This window comes from Pseudopipra pipra, chromosome Z, assembly GCF_036250125.1.
Source record: "Pseudopipra pipra isolate bDixPip1 chromosome Z, bDixPip1.hap1, whole genome shotgun sequence".
NCBI lineage: Eukaryota > Metazoa > Chordata > Aves > Passeriformes > Pipridae > Pseudopipra > Pseudopipra pipra.
The window spans coordinates 54,502,423-54,518,846 of NC_087581.1; the positions used below are offsets into that span (position 1 = coordinate 54,502,423).

The following is a 16,424-nucleotide window of genomic DNA, read 5'->3' on the forward strand; positions in this document are numbered from 1 at the left end:
CTGCGGCCGCCGAAGCCCCGCCCCGGCCGCCCCCGGCCGCCCCGGCAGCCGCCGCGCCGGTGCAGTCTGCGGGCGAGGCCAGGCCGGCGTCGCTCCCGAGGCCGCGCGGGGCGGGCTCAGCGCTGCCAGGGCCGCGCGTTCTCTGCCGTGGAGCTGCGGGCGCGGACCGGGGCGCTGAGGGCCGCCCCCGCCGCGCCGTTACTCAGCACAGCCGGCACTCCCCACCCCGCCGGCCCGGCAGCCGGGACAGCGCGGGGCCGCCGGGCGGAGCGCCAGGTGCAGGTACGGACTCGCCTCCCGTGGCGGCGGTGCGGGGGTGGGCGGTGTGGTGATGACCCGCTGCCCGCTGCGTGGGCGAGCCGTCCCCCCGCTCGGACCCGCGGTCCTTCCGCGCCGCCCGGCGCAGGCGTGAGGCGGGCCCGGGGCGGGCGGGAAGGTCTGCGGCGCCCACCGCGTTTGCTTGGCCAGGGCGGCGGCGGTGGGTCTGAACCGCGCGGGGAGCAGCCGGCCCCGGCCGCCCTCCGGCCGCTTCCCCCCGGTGTCGCCGCCGCAGCGTCCGGGGCTGTTTCGACGCTCCGGTCTCCGTGGTCTTGCCCTGGACGCCTTTGTTGGAAACCAGCTCGGTGGCTTGTGACACGCTTGTTAAAGCCTGGCTCTTCTCAGGTCTAAACAATTGCCCTCGTGTTACTGCTGTGGACTTCCGAAGTCCTTTTCAGATACGGACACCTGAGGAATTCATTTAGTTCTCTCCAGCCTGATGTAATTTATTCCCTCAGTTTCTGCTGTTGAGGGTGGGAGTGACGCTGGCGTTAAAATTGCTCCCAGGTATTGTTAATTTGAAAGTTTAAAGTGCTTGGTCAGGGGTTAGGTTGGAAACTTGGTGACTGCGGAAGTGAGAACGGAGCCCCCTGAGCGCAGAGCGGTGTCAGAGGCGGAGCTGCGGGTTCGTGACCGCCCGGCGAGGGCGAACGCCGAGGTGGAGGGGCCGAAACACGGCGGGCAGGGGGCTTTAGCAGAGCAGATCCGTGGGGCAGAGCCCTTCTTTGGAGCGTGCAAGGCATTATGCAATTGACTTAATCCCGGAGTTGTCTGTCTGGGACCTTTAGAGAGTTAGTTTGTTTTCTAGGTGATAAGGAATGTCTGGATTTTTCAGTTAGTGTTTCCTGTATTCCTTTTCTTTTTCCAACTGTGTCATTGGTTTTGAGATATACAATGTAACCAGCAGCAGGCGAATAATATCCCCATATACGCTAAACTAGCTACAATTTGTGAGAGTAGTAAAGCTGTTTATTTCTTTAGAATCAAATTAAGCAAAATGAAGTTTTGGTTCTGTGAGGCTTCTGTGTTTTTATGTAGGTTGCTTTGCTCTTTGAAAACTATCTTAAACAGTTACTTCACAGTATTTCTTGGTATGGCTTTTTCATTATTGAATACACTTCCTTTGTGTTGTTTTCCAGAGCTATTGTGTATTCTTTCTTAATATATTATAAACTTAATCCTTTTATATAATGCTTAATTAGATAACTGTTGAAGTAGTTAAAGGATGGCAATCCTTTAGAAGTATGACTATCCTTCTGTTCCATTTTTTATTTAAAGCAGATGTTGAAGTAAATATTTAAAGTGTACTTCAGTAGTGACTTGACCTCAAGTTTTCATTTCATTGTGTTTAATGAAAGTGTGAGGGGAAAATACTTTAAAATTTCTTGTTCTAGTAATATATGATGAAAAATAATAATTAAAAAACCCCCAAACAAACAAAAACCACAACAAAAAAACACATACAAACAACACCCAAGCAAAAAACCCCCAAAATTTTAATACCTTGCCTGGTACAGTTAGTGCAACACTAAAATTACAAACCAGCAGCTATATTTACAAGTTTGACTTTGTTCTTATGAATAGTTCCTATGAAAAATGTAATTTAATTTAACTATACAATTAGAATAATTTGTATTTAATGTAAATATAAGATTTCTAGATAAGTGTTTACAAGGGTTGGGCTTTTAAGGCTAATATGTGGTGAAGTACTCAAAGATGTGAATAATAGGTTCCACCTTCTTGTTACAATTTGCAGAGAGAGGACAGGAGTAATTGCTTATATGAAAGAACTACATTTGTGTTATCATAGGAATCACCAGATAAGTATTTGAGGTGTTCTTTAAGATTAGATAGATGTTTTCCCCTTCCTTCTGTCAGCCTTTATGAGAAGGTTAATTGCCAAAGAACAAATGGAAATTACTGCCTGTGGGCAGTTTTACATTTGTAATTTTATGTGTTACTTCATTATTCGTAAGAGGGTGAAAGAGATAAAATTGATAAAATGACCTGGACTTCCTTTTAAAGGCTATTGCAGAAGGGGTGGGTGATGCCACTTGGGTCTGTTTTATTTCTTAGCCTCTATCACTGCAGTAAAAGAAGTGTATCAGCTTTCTACAGTTTCTTCCACAGAATTTTCCTACTTAATTAATTTGAAGAATGCAGTACAATTTTAAAAGGGATGTATGTTTCTCTTATAATGTTCTTTTTGTTGTTAATATATCTTACCAGCAGAAGAAACTGTGTTTGCAGCACAGCACTGGCATCCTTATTATTGAAATGTCAAATAGAAGGTGAGATAGTTATGCTGTTAGGATGTGTTGACCTCAGAGTCTGATGATGCTACTCTGATGAGCACAGAGATGCTCATCATACATGCTCAGATCATACATGCTCAGAAAGTGTTAGACTTAGGTGTGCACAACATGTCTTAGTCAAATGAGTCCCATTAAAGTTACTCATCCGTACTAATGGAACTGTATGCTTAAGGTAATTTACAGTCAGAGTTGGTTTTCCCCTGGTTTCAGTAAGAGCTCAGATTAGGCATAGATCAAGCCCACTTGTTATTGATTTTTAATGCAACATCACATGTAGTGTCTTGTTTACTTTTCATGAATTATATTTTAGACTGGTTTTGTTGACCTCCAAAGTTTTTACCAAGGCCAGGTGGTGTTAAATGAAAGGGTTTTTGTGACTTTTCTTATAGTTTTTACCATAATAATTTCTGGATGGAGGAATCATTAGGAAATAATTTTTTCTAACATTAATATAAAATAACAAATCAAATTATAAAATAATAATATCAAAATAACACTATTGGTGAAGTAATGTTAAGTTTAATCCCCCATTGAAGTGTCTGAGCAGAATAACTTTTGAAGAAAGATAATCCATGTTTGGTTGACATTAAATTATGACATCTGCTGGATAACTACTAGGCTGAAATGCTGATTCAGTTGAACTTTCAGACAGCAATAGCAGAATTACTCTATACGCCCTGGAGACTCTCTTACATCCTGGTTCCATTCCAGATCCGGAGGTTGAGAACACACTTATGTGAATACAATGAATGACAAACCAGTTCCAGTATAATAGAAACATTGTTTGCATTTAGTTGAAGGTATCCTCCTGAGGGAGTTCAGCAGGTGTTTTGTGTCAGATTTGTTCAGTTAGTGATGCTAGGAATCTGCTGTTTTTCTTGGGTCTTCTAAGTGAAGAAAGCAGCACATGTGTTCTAAAGAAAAGAATTATTGTTAACCATGATTTAGATGGACAATTACTCTAGAATCAGAATCTTTAGTTACACTAGACAGATCTGCCATTGGATTAAAATAACAATATATAAAGTCTGCATTTGTCTAGCACAGGGGAGAAATAATGCTTCATCCATGGTCTTCAGCATGTCATTTTCCATATTGTGTGATAGCCCACTTTTAGCACATCTAAGCTATCTTGGGGCACAGAACCACTTCAGCTGGTTAACTGTGGTTACTGCAGTGCTGCCCTGGGCATGAATGCCATCAGCCAGCTTCCAGTCTTCTGAGATTACTTTGACAAATAGCAAATATTTTCTGAGTTAGATCGTATTTGTAGTGTTGCTAGGCTGTTTATAGTTACAAATAATGTAAACTGTTCTAATTCTTTCTGACAAGTGGATTGGGAAGAAGTTATCTGCAGCTATCATAGTATGCAGTATACTGTATACAGTGCAGTCTGCTGTTCCCGGGCACAGAAACAAGCTATTTATACCTTACTTTTGTAAGTACATATTCTCTTACATTTTTCAGAAAAAAAAAAAAAAAATCAACGTCTTACAATAAAGTAGAATATCTAACTTGCCTTCAGCTTTTCTGAGAAAAGCTGAGAAGGTGGGAAAACTCACTTGGAACAGATCCATTTAATAGTTTCTCTTAGAAATAGAAGTATGTTTGGGTATTGGCTCATAAGTAGTTCTTGGATGAAAAACCTATTGAGGCATCCTAGGAGTTTCTCTGGACTGTGAACATGAACTTACTAAGTAGAGGTGAAAAAGCTGCTCCTTCGGTGCTCGCAAATGTAAGAGAAGTAAAGAAGGAACAAAAAGAAGTATAGGGTTTTCCCTATGCATAAGACAGCCTAAGCCTTTTCCCAATCCCTAGCCATCCTCCATAGACTCCTTCCAGTTGTCCTGACTCGTACGTAAAAATGAAATTTGATGTTCATATAATCTTATCTGACAGATGAGAAACAGATGAAATATTGATGGAACAGATGAATTATTCCAAATATGAGTGACTAATTGGGCTGATTACATAGATACCCAAGTTTATTGTTGCTTTAGCTGGCAGGAGTGTGGTCATTGAGAAACCATCTACCTTTTTATGGAAGCTGATCAGTGCACCCTTCCTGCCATCTCCTCTAAACTGTTAGTGTTGATTTCCCATATCTAAGCATCTGTGTTTTCCCTCTGTTTTGGAGAAAACTGGAGACTTGGGATGAAAGCTCTTGGCTGCAGCAGCCCCTTTTTTTGTGCCCTACAAAGAGAAGTAGTATTCCCAGAACACTCATGCTGTTTGTCAGACTGTCTTGCCTGTGTTTGCTACTTTGAAAGTCTGCTCCATGTAGAATTGTGTTGCAGTATGCATTCATACTCTACCACAGGGAAGAGACCATTCATGCATCCAAAATACAGATAGTTGTTCTGTGATATATGTTCAAGTGTTTTTATAGCAGTGTTCTTGAAGCTTTTTTAAAGAGAAATTTGTGCGGGCATGAAAACTATACTTGTATACAAGTTAGAGGACAAAAGTTGAAATATGACCTAAATATTGTCAGTTATTATAGTTAGCAGTAAGATTTTATTGTCAGATGACCCTAATATTTCTGAAACAGCACAGTACTGTTGTCATCTGAAATCTGCTTGATTTGTTCCTATTTGTAAACTTAAGGCTATCAGTCAAAGCTGGTATGTGAAGCTGAGAGTGTTTCTCTTCACAGGGACTTGTCAGGAGGTGAGTTGGAGACCTGTAGATAGATTTGACATTAAAAATTTGTTTAAGTTGAGATGAAATGTCAGATGCCTTAACGCAAGGAAAGAAGTGTAAGTGCTTATCTTAAGTGTTCTGTTTTCCAGCATGGTACTTGGCAAATTTTATTCCTCTTCCCACTGCTCAGAAAAACTATCATCACAACAAAGGATTTTTTCCCTGATGTAAATTAATGTCTGCTTTTGAGGAAACATTTATGTCAGCCAGTACATGGGGCAAAGATGAGTTTGTGGCTGGATTTTAGTGTACCAAAGCTCTGCAGTGTTAGCTAAGCGACAAGCGTCATGTTCTTTTGTCTTCTAAGCTTTGGCCTTCATGCACCTTTCATACTCCTGATACTGCCCAGAGGAGCCCATATCTCATTAGTGCAGTACATATTCTCTGTATTTAGGAAATGCCATAGTGATTTTGGGCTGCAGAGATCTGCATAGCCTTAATACATTGCAACACTGCCAGGTGTTTTAGTTGTTCTTTGAAACATATGTATTTGTCAATGGGAAGAACACTTTTTGTAATGTCATAGGATGAGGCCCTTCATTTCCTCCAGAGGAGCTCCAAAACTCATGCTTGTTCTTACCCTGGGTAATCATATTTGATTTTGGTATTTATCAAAGGGCTTTAGAGTTATCACTCTTTTTCAGTATATGCTCACTGTAAAGTAACTAATAATATCAACTTAGATATTATATGGAAATATATGTATGTATATTTGAATCTATATTTTGTTAAATGTTTCCACTAAAATTATGTATTATTTTCTAAGACACTGTTTACATTTTTCGTTAGGTGGTTTTTTTTTTTAATATAGGATTGTAACTGGAAACTGATATCATTCTCTCTTCCTGTTTCAGACTAGAAGATGAATAATCTTTCCTTTAGTGAATTGTGTTGCCTGTTCTGTTGTCCACCATGCCCAGGGAAAATTGCCTCCAAGCTGGCATTCTTACCTCCTGATCCCACATACACACTGATGTGCGATGAGAGTGGTAGTCGCTGGACTTTACATCTCTCAGAGCGAGCAGACTGGCAATATTCTTCTAGAGAAAAAGATGCCATTGAATGTTTCATGACTAGAACAAGTAAAGGTAACAGGATTGCCTGTATGTTTGTGCGTTGCTCACCTAACGCCAAGTACACTTTGCTCTTCTCGCATGGAAATGCTGTTGACCTGGGTCAGATGAGCAGCTTTTATATAGGACTGGGGTCACGAATTAATTGCAACATCTTCTCATATGATTATTCTGGATATGGTGCAAGTTCTGGAAAGCCAACAGAGAAGAATCTGTATGCTGACATTGATGCTGCTTGGGTGGCTCTTAGAACAAGGTAAGACATTAGTTACCGTTTTCCTTCTACAGCATGCTTTTCAAATAGTTTTACTTCATTTACATGTATGATGTAATGGTCCTTGTTAAATACATTATGGTGGGAACAAAAAGTCAAGACTTTGAATCGGTGATGTTATCTCAAATGGAATAAAACTGGACAAGGAAAAAATACAAATTGGAAGGATGTTGTTTCTGTCCTCTAAGCCTCTGGTTTTGGCAAGATAAAATAGTGAGATGAAAGACTGGAGACATTCACTGATACAGGTGAGAATCCTAGGCACCAAATAAGTGCAGCTTCTTAAATTTGAGAGCATTATTCACCATGGTTTGTTCCATTTAGATCAATGTTTTTCTTGTGTTACAAACACCCAAACTACAAAACATATTTTTTTAAAATCCTATGCAGTCATAAGAATAGCTGCGCACAAAAAAAAATAATCTCAGCATGTTGTGCATTTTGCACTGAAAGGGTGTGAAACCCTGAATTTAATGTAGAGCATCTTTGATCATTGCAACTTGAGCATCCTGTTTAATAATTACAGTATCAGTGATGTGACTTAGAGTAATGACATGTGTAAAGACTTCAAAAGACTAGAGCCTGGTAGTTGTCACAGTGAGTTTAGAACTTGGTCAATGCAGTGTTAAAGAGCAGATTATCCCTTTTCAGTGTTTCAAATACACATATTGTCTTGCATTTCTTTTACATTATAACAACAGTATGATATTTCTTTTCAAAGAAGTGTATTTTATTCGTGTATTAAAGTAGGGGAAAAGCTTACTATCATAAGCATTATTCAACCACAGAGGACAGATTTTCAGCCTCATATATTCAAAGACATGCATACTGTGTTGTTAGATTAGGTGTTGGTGTTTATTTTTATTATGGTGGAAAGTTGAGATATGATTAGATCTGTTCCATAAGCCCAGCACTGCAACAGGTGCACTGTTTGTAGTTGATGGGTGATCTGGAAGTTAGCTACTTGGTCAAATACCCAGTGATAGTGACCAAAAGCATAGTATGGTTTGTGAACAATATGGAAGATAGTCTGAATTATTTAAATGTACCAGAAAATGTGAGAGAACTGGATGGTGAAACAATACTTTTTTAATGTCAATTTACAGACTCTGTTTTATGAACTAATTTGTAATTATTGTTGCTTTTTCCTCATAATAAATGTCTGAGTAGAAAACCTACAAGGAAATGTAATTTCCATTTGAATTCTCACATACATTCTTAAATAATGAAGTGTACTTTCTCTAATCAAATAAGATTGTTCATTATTGATAGGACAAGGGTAATGGCTTTAAACTGAAAGGGGGTAGATCTAGATTAGATATTAGGAAGAAATTCTTTTCTGTGATGATGATTCGGCTCTGGAACCAGGTTGCCCAGAGAAGAACAGGTTGCCGAGAGAAATTGTGGGCAACTTCCCCCATCCCTGGAAGCGTTCAAGGCCAGGTTAAACGGAGCTTTAAGCAAACTGGTCTAGTGAAAGATGTCCCTGCCACAGGCCAGGAAGTTGGAATTATATGATCTTTAAAGATCCCTTCCAATACAAACCATTCAATGAGTATAATGTCCCATCTAAGCATGCTCTTTTCTGAGCAGATGTTGTTTTGGGGGGAACCTCTAAATACATATTACATCTATCTGCATTTCTCTTCCATTTAAGAATGACCTCACCTCAGTCCTATTTGTTGTCTCTGTTTATTTTTTGTGTCAAAACCTTCTATAGAAATGAAATAATTCTGTAGAGTGTCTCAAGTTTGGGTTATGTCTGCCCAACTTGTGGATTTCACAAATGTGAACTGAATTTTGTCTGTTGCTTAGAAAGAGGTTGATGTTACTACTTTTATCTGTAGTACTTAGAACAACTTTCCAATTGGTCTTGTCCTTGTATCTGAATGTTTGGTTATCACTCCATGGTATTCTTTTGAGCCCTGAGACAGTGCTCAGCTGTGTTTAACTACTCGATGAATATCTGGACCAGAACAAAGACTTTGAACATTTGCTGCCATATTGATTCAGTTTCCTGGTCTATCAGTTTACACTGGCATCATCTTCAACATTTTATAACCTGTTCTGCAAAAGCAAATTAATTCAGCAAGTTTTTTGCAGGATAAATATAAGTATAGCTGTAACTCCTTTGAAATTCTTGTTGATGAGATAAGGGACCCTAGACTTTTAAACTGTGCCTCACAGCCTGTGATGTGATGAAGAATGGAGAAATGACCTTTGGAGGTTGATCAGTTACCCACAGCTCCCTGTGTTCCTTGTTCTGGGAAATGGGATCATAGAACTCAGCACTAAAAGATGTTCCTAGGGTAATTGAAATGCTGATGTGGACTTAGTTCTACAGTCAACAAAGCTGATTGTGATGAAGACTTGGTAGCATCTTAAGCTTTGTATCTTGGAGGGACAATCCAATGCTCATCTGTAAATCAGAATGACAGTCTGGTGGGGACTGGACACCTGGGGTGAAATAGTCTGGAACTAGTACTGAGGGTGATGGTGAGATTTTGCTGTAAGGGTATGTGAATATTAACACTGATGTAAGTGAATACGGAAAGCTAATTTGGTAGCAGAACAGAAAAGGTAAACAGCAGATGCAGATTCTGAGTCGTGTTCCTATTCTTTACCTGTTTTGTTTTAATAGGAAGCAGTAGGTACCTATATAGAAGCTGCCCATGAAAGGAGGCAATGTGATTCACTGCCTTCATCATGTTAGGAAAAGTTATACATTATTGCATATTCATGTGCCTGGAACTATGTAAACGTGGCAAGTGAAGACATTCTTTTTCTGACTGTCATAGCTACAAAGTGTTGAAATGCCAGGAGTCATTTTGGGATACGCCTGTTTTCTGCTGTTCTGGTCTCTGAAGGCCTTTGATGACACCCTAGCAAGGGTGGAAAGGTTTAACCAGCCCCAGGCAAATGCAGGGCAAGTGGCACTCCTTCAGAAACCTCTGAAGACTTGCCAGAATTGCCTCATGACAAGATTTACCTGTAAGAAGCCAAACAGCCATTTTCATTGTTGTTTGTCATGGGCTGTCTAATAATTGAAAAATTGAAGGCTAAATCTCACCATCAGATCAATGTGTCAAAGTGAACAGGATGTCCATAATTGGAACAGCCAGATATAGGAATAAGATTGAATCTGTTTGGATGTTGGCCAAAAGCGTTCATTTGAGAATTCACAAATTAATTTTTTTTTAATTCAAAAGTAGGTAGAGTTTTTTTAGCTGGAAGTTGAGGTACTGTAACTTTGTATATTTGGAGAGAAATTGAGCTTTTATTTAAATTGATAGGAAAAAACTCAGTTATGAAGAGAAATCTTGTTAATAGAACAAATGTATCAGTAGCATTGTGAAGTTTAGAAAAGGCCAGACTGTCATGAGAAAGACAGAGAAGGTGCAGTTAGTTGATTACTGTATGTATGGTCAATAGACTTGCCTTTCATATAACATAGTTTCTTTTTTCTTCTCCCAGTGTTAAATATTTTATGCACAAGAAGGGGAACGAGCATCTCAATTGAGGAGGAGCTGTACATTCATGAATTTTATTCATGGCCTGGAATGTTGATAGTTAAAGATGTGGATAATGTTCGTGCCCTTCATGTTCTGCCATTTGCAGCTGTAATTTACATGTTATGTCCATGATGACAAAAGATTCTGAATGTGCATTGAAAATTCCCTCAGGATGTTCCTCTTTGTTCCATGTGCCCCAAGCGCTGGTGTCAGTTTTCTAAATATGTATGTTGCAATATCTTTAGGAACAGTAGCTTCTCGAGAGCATCTATTGCAACTCTTCATTAGTGTAAGCTTCAGAGGTGTTATGGAAAATGTACCCTTCTAAGGTTGATTTTACCGAGGCTTTATTCTGTTGTTGTAAATTGAGTGAGTGTTCTAGATTAAGAACAGTAGTTTCCCTTACATATATCAAGGTCAAAATAGCAGGTATTCTTTAAGAGCCTGACAGTGTATCATGGCAATTCAAGATGGTATTTGGTTCTTAAAGGTAACTGAAGTTAAAAAACTAAAAAAAGGAAAAAAAATCCCAAAACAAACAAACAAACCCCAAAAAAACCACCTCACACCAAACAAAAAACCCCAGCAACAAACAAACAAATACAAAAACCCTCAAAAAACCTATGCTGATACAAGTTATCTAAGATTACTTGAATGGCCAATAGTGTTTATATTAGTCCTATTATCAGCATAATGAGCTTTCAAAGATATTAACCATTTTTACAGCATGTCTTTGACCTCTTGTCACCAGGACAACTACTTGCAGCATATGGCTCTGTAAATGTCACATTCCTCTTCCTCAGGATGGCCTGTACTTCTAAGACACTGATTAAGAGAACAATATTACTGTCACTTTTTCTCTTGATCTGACACTTCCTCATTTGGGAGACCAGGTGTATAGTCAACTGAGAATTCTGTACAAAACTTCTTGTAGTTTAACTGGCGTTTATGGGACTATCAAAAGGAGTGGACAAATTGTATGACCAGGGAACTTAGCAACAGTTACTTTTTCAAGAATTCTTCTGTTTTAGATTGTAAAGTCATACTTCTGAGAGATAGCAACTGAGGCACAGTGGACTCTTTCTTTTTCCCAAAGATTTCAGAAGCCTGTCCAAGAGAAGAAGGAAGACTAGAAACAACAGATGGTGATCTGTTTTCCAAGCTGCTTAGATTTTGTTATTTGGGAGAGGGGGGTTTATTGGGTTTTGTTTTTTTCTCTTCAAGCCAGAATATTCAGAAGTCTACTTTAAACCACCACTTTTGGTTATTGGCCTCGCTCTTTTAGTTTTCAAATTGCAAGCCAAATAGTTTCTTCTGGGCACTGTAAGGCAATCTGCTTGACTGTGGTGGAGAAAGGATTACTTTAATCCAAATATAGTAAATGCTTTTCTTGGATTATTTTTCTTGTAGCCATCATTTATCTATCTTTAGGCTGACAGATCCAAAATAGGGGAAAGAATGATGAAAAAGAGGAGAATATATGTTCCAAAATATGCTTTTAAGTTGTGCTTTAGTTTCCTGTGCATCTTGTAAAACTCACTATCCAAGGAAATGCAAGTGTGATAATTTGCAAGGTTTATTATTGGAGAGCTGTGTTGTGTCATAATGTACTGTGTGCAATCTGCATGCCATACTAATGATGCAAAGTGTCAGGTATTAATGCAAGTTTTGTTCAGATTTTATGGAAGGGAGAGAAGGTCATGCTGTATCTTCAGAGTGGACAAATGTGAATTGGGAGATTAACTGTAAAAGGATAGGAGCACGTCTGTTCTCAGGTGTTCCAGAAGAGATGCAAAAATAGTGAAGACCTTACATTTGATTTTATTTCAAAGCTTTCATTTATTGTATTTTTGTATGTTGGAATTTTGAGAAAATCTTGTTAATCAGACTGTTTGAACTTTTTTATTCTTCAAGAACTGTTGGGAGGTGGAGGTCTAGCTTGTTCCAGGCTGATGATTGAGTCTTAGTTTTGTAGAAGTCTTAATTTGATTATGACTAGAAACTCTTTCTAGGAAACACCAATAGTAATTAAGAAGTCATGATAAGAGCAGAGTCCTTGAATGTCTCTGTGCTAATACTTTTAAATCTTATATTTCAGTCTAACAGAACACAATTTAAATAAAGAGATGAATAGTTAAATAGACAATGTTAGATGAGAATAGTGGATTTTAAACCCGATTTAGGAAGTTTATTGGGGTGCCTAATGAGTTCTGATACTGATACTTAGCATTTTAGTAATACTCAAATGTGATATTGTTTTTCTTGAAATCTTCCTGGATATAAGTTTTTTATTAACTGTGTATTAAATACTGATGTAACATATGGGACATTTCTTCTGGCTTATTGAAAAGTACTTGTGGATTATGGCTTTTTTGTTGGTTGGTAATTTGAATGTCTTGGTACACGTGAAACATCTTTTTTCCAATGTTCCTGATTTTGAGTCTTTTGGACTTTTAATGTTTGGTGACCTATCCAGTTATTTACCCATCTTTTTAAGATACTATGAATTTTTCGTTACCTCTGCTTCCCTGACTTTACTGAAGGTATGAGAAATATACTAATTTGATAACTTCTTTGTGGGTATGGGTGGTGTTGTATAGCGTTGACAGAAAAGATGTGTGCATTTATTGTAGATGAGATAACAGGTACACTTTCCTTCACTTGATTTCCATTCCTTTTAGAATTACAGCGGCAAACACTAAAGTCACCTCATGCTGTTCCACAGTGGCATTAGGCTAGCCCACTCTCACTTAGAAAGCTGAACAAATTTCTAGTGATGCATGAGAACAATTATTAGTGTTTGGGTTTTTTGGTTTAGTTTTGGTTTTGTGGTTTGTTTTTTTGGGGAGTGGGGGAAGGAGCTTGTTGTTGGTTCCAGGGGTTTTCTGGATTTGCTTTTAATGCAATGCAGTATCTCTTCCTATTTAAGGTACTTTCTTTCCCAAGTACAGATACACTGTTGCAGTCTGACCTGTGCTGAGAGTACTTGGTTAGCAGAGGTCAATGCATCAGCAGCTCACTTCTGCTGTGGGCGCTGTTCTTGCCCACATAACATTCTCCTTACAGGCTTTTCTAGTGTTACTTGGGTAGCAATGGCTCTTTGTATCCACACTAATGCAGAAAAATATATTGTCTGACTTGTATAAGTGTTAACTAGATGTTTCTTTTCTTTACCTCTGTTGATTACAGAAAAAAGAGTGTTTTCACCTTACTATGAGGGAGGCTTTGGCATTAATTCGGTATTGCTTATTGGGCTGTTTTACTTGTGGATTAGGTTGATAAGACCAAGAATCTCGGCTATTCCATGGACTGCACAATATTCTGACCACTGTCAGTTCTCACTAAATTTATGAACAATGTTACCAGCTTGCAGTTTTTAACAGGTATCAGAAGAGTAAAGCTGACCAAATCTTTGCAGGCTTGATTGTGCTCCATTTGATGATAACCATCCATTTGATGGTTATCATCAAATGGAGCACAATCAAGCCTGCAAAGATTTGCTAGTAAGGCTTTCATCAGTCTTCTGTTGTAGGTCCACTAGAGTTACTGGTAAAGACTTTCAACTAGTATGCAAGTCATAACTGTATTCACAAATCCATATTCAATAAATTAAACCCTTATTTCAATATCATTCAGGCATAAGGAAAAAAAGTTACTGCAAGTGGAGAGTAAATAATTGTGCCTTTTAGTCACAAATGTCATAGAACAGCCTTGCTGACACCCTTCAGAAGATTTTCACCTTCAGAAATGCTTTTTTTCCTTGCTCTGTAGTTGTTTTATCTGTTTCACTTTATATGCCATTTTTTTTAAACATTTTTAATTTTCTAGGTATGGAATCCGCCCTGAAAATGTGATTATATATGGCCAGAGTATAGGAACAGTACCATCTGTGGATCTTGCTGCTAGGTATGAAAGTGCTGCTGTAATCCTTCATTCTCCACTGACCTCAGGAATGCGAGTAGCTTTTCCTGATACAAAGAAGACCTATTGCTTTGATGCATTCCCGAAGTAAGTTGTGGGACGGGTTTTTTTCCAGCATTTTTCTCTAGTACAGAAGTTTTCGACTAGAAGAGTAACAAGTAGTCTGGTAAATTCTCTGAAATATTTTTCAAAGGTCTAATAAAACAGTTGGGGAAAAATCAATGAATAATAACAAAGAGGAACATTTGATTTGAAGTTCGTAGAACTTTGTAAACCTAGATGTTTCATATCCCTAATCTTTTTAGTGGATATCTGCTAAAGAAGTAATTAGTTTTCCTGTACATAACATGTAAATTCCTAGTTCTAACAAGTAGTTCCAGTCCAGTGAATTGTTAATCTGGATAACTGTGAAGAAAGTCTTTTGCAATATATTTCTGTAAGACTGTAAAACTAAGTAGACCTTAACTGAAGAAAACTCCTGTCATATATTTCAGAACTATATCCCTGTGTTCATGGATATAATCTTTTTCTTACAGCATTGACAAAATTTCTAAAATAACATCTCCTGTGTTAATAATCCATGGGACTGAAGATGAAGTAATTGACTTTTCACATGGCCTAGCATTGTTTGAGCGTTGCCAGAGACCTGTAGAACCACTGTGGGTAGAAGGAGCAGGCCATAATGATGTGGAACTCTACGGACAGTACCTGGAAAGATTAAAACAGTTTGTCTCACATGAACTGGTGAACTTGTAATTTTCTTTGTATATTTATATGCTTTTTTCATTTCACTGCGGAACTGCACATCTTGATAAATACATAACATAAAACCTGAATGTTGTGTTTTCAAATCATCTTGGTTGCCTTCATTAAATGTACAGGTAATGATTTGTTAACATAATTAATGAAGGTTTTAGTGCCAGCATTATAAACTGGAATTACATGATCCTGCAGTCAAACTTAGCAGTTCACATGACTTTGTGTGAGGTTTTTTCTTCCTAGATGTAAAAAAAATCACAAGGAGTACTGTAAGAAATTTTAATTATATAAAATCAAATGCTGTAAAAGTGTTGCCAAGTGCTTTAGTGTATCAAAACCAAGTTTATAGATATTTTTTAAACATCTCAAAATGTACTGTGACTTACTCTGTTGCACAGGTGTTACTAAAAACCAGACTTCTAAGCAGTTGTTCTCTAAAAATGTAATAGCCATGATTTTGAGCAATTACTAATGTATGTAATAAGAACAGACAGTCACTGGAAATGATCCATGCCCTGTTATAGGGGGAGAGGGTCAAAATAGTTATCTTTTCCCATATATTTCATATCTTTTGTGCTTAGATTTACTTTAGTTATTTTGTACTTGTGTTGTCCCTTACCTTTCAGGTTAAAAAAATTTACCTATTCATGTCCTCAGGAGTCTTAATCTTGCCAAAATTATGCCAGAAATTATCACTGTTGTAATGCAAGTATCATTCACATCAATGCTACTGAGGCCACAAATTACTTCTTTGAAACTAATAAGACTTTTAGAACCTAGAAGACTTTATGGACCATGTTTTTTTTAAAACCAAGTAGTTTTAAACATTGATTGTGTAGAGATACAGTGTTTCATTCAAAAGAACCTGGAAATTTATCCAACATTGTAATAAACAATTTGCAAGTTGGCAGTTGTCTGATCAGGCTTACTTTTGAATGCTTAGTGCAAAACCGTATTGGTTTTTGAGTATTGTATGGAAATTTTACTATTCAGGCCTGGATGGGGTGGGAGAAGGGACAAGAAGAGAATGTTGACATTTTTCTGTTAACTCATAGTGAAAGAAAGTCGCCTTTCCCTAGAATGCATTTTGCGTTAATAAAACTATGAAAAACAAACTTAATTATATGTACCCTATTTGGAAACAAAATAATATTCCAGCAATACACACTGTGCTTCTAAGGCCTTATGTAGTTTAATTGTTCTGCTTGTTTTTTGTGATTGAGACTGTTGTATACTTAAGTGTAGCTTCAAGTATTGTGAAAACTTTAAGATGTGTTGATTAAAAGTAAACAATATTCCACAAACCTGCTCTTCTTCCTTAGTTTTTTTTCAAAGAAACACTGATGGTTGCTTGCAATATCAAAATGCTGAGCAATTCCCCATTTATCCTAGGAAATCTTAGAACTAAAGCGCTAACCCATTGTTATGAATTGTCAGCACATTTCTTCGTCAGCAGCGACTGTTCTGATTGCCCTCCCACCCCCAGGCCTCATCTTGCTATTATTTGCCATTCAGCATACAGGTTTTCTGCTGCAAAGATGCTCGTAAA

At 38.2% G+C, this 16,424-nt stretch overlaps 1 protein-coding gene across 3 annotated transcripts; it reads left to right on the top strand.

Moving 5' to 3' along the window:
* The first annotated feature begins 38 nt into the window (after window positions 1-38).
* Window positions 39-16,179, top strand: ABHD17B (abhydrolase domain containing 17B, depalmitoylase). 3 transcript variants are annotated; one of them, XM_064643208.1, is made up of 4 exons: window positions 39-282; window positions 6,196-6,665; window positions 14,024-14,203; window positions 14,653-16,179. In XM_064643208.1, the coding sequence occupies exons 2-4, from the start codon at window positions 6,199-6,201 to the stop codon at window positions 14,870-14,872; spliced, it is 867 nt and encodes a 288-aa protein (XP_064499278.1). In that variant the 5' UTR covers window positions 39-282; window positions 6,196-6,198; the 3' UTR covers window positions 14,873-16,179. The 3 variants fall into 3 exon arrangements, with proteins under 3 accessions (XP_064499278.1, XP_064499279.1, XP_064499280.1); XM_064643209.1 differs by having other exon boundaries at window positions 40-282; window positions 6,191-6,665; XM_064643210.1 differs by lacking the exon at window positions 39-282 and adding an exon at window positions 513-825 and having other exon boundaries at window positions 6,191-6,665.
* The last annotated feature ends 245 nt before the right edge of the window (window positions 16,180-16,424 follow it).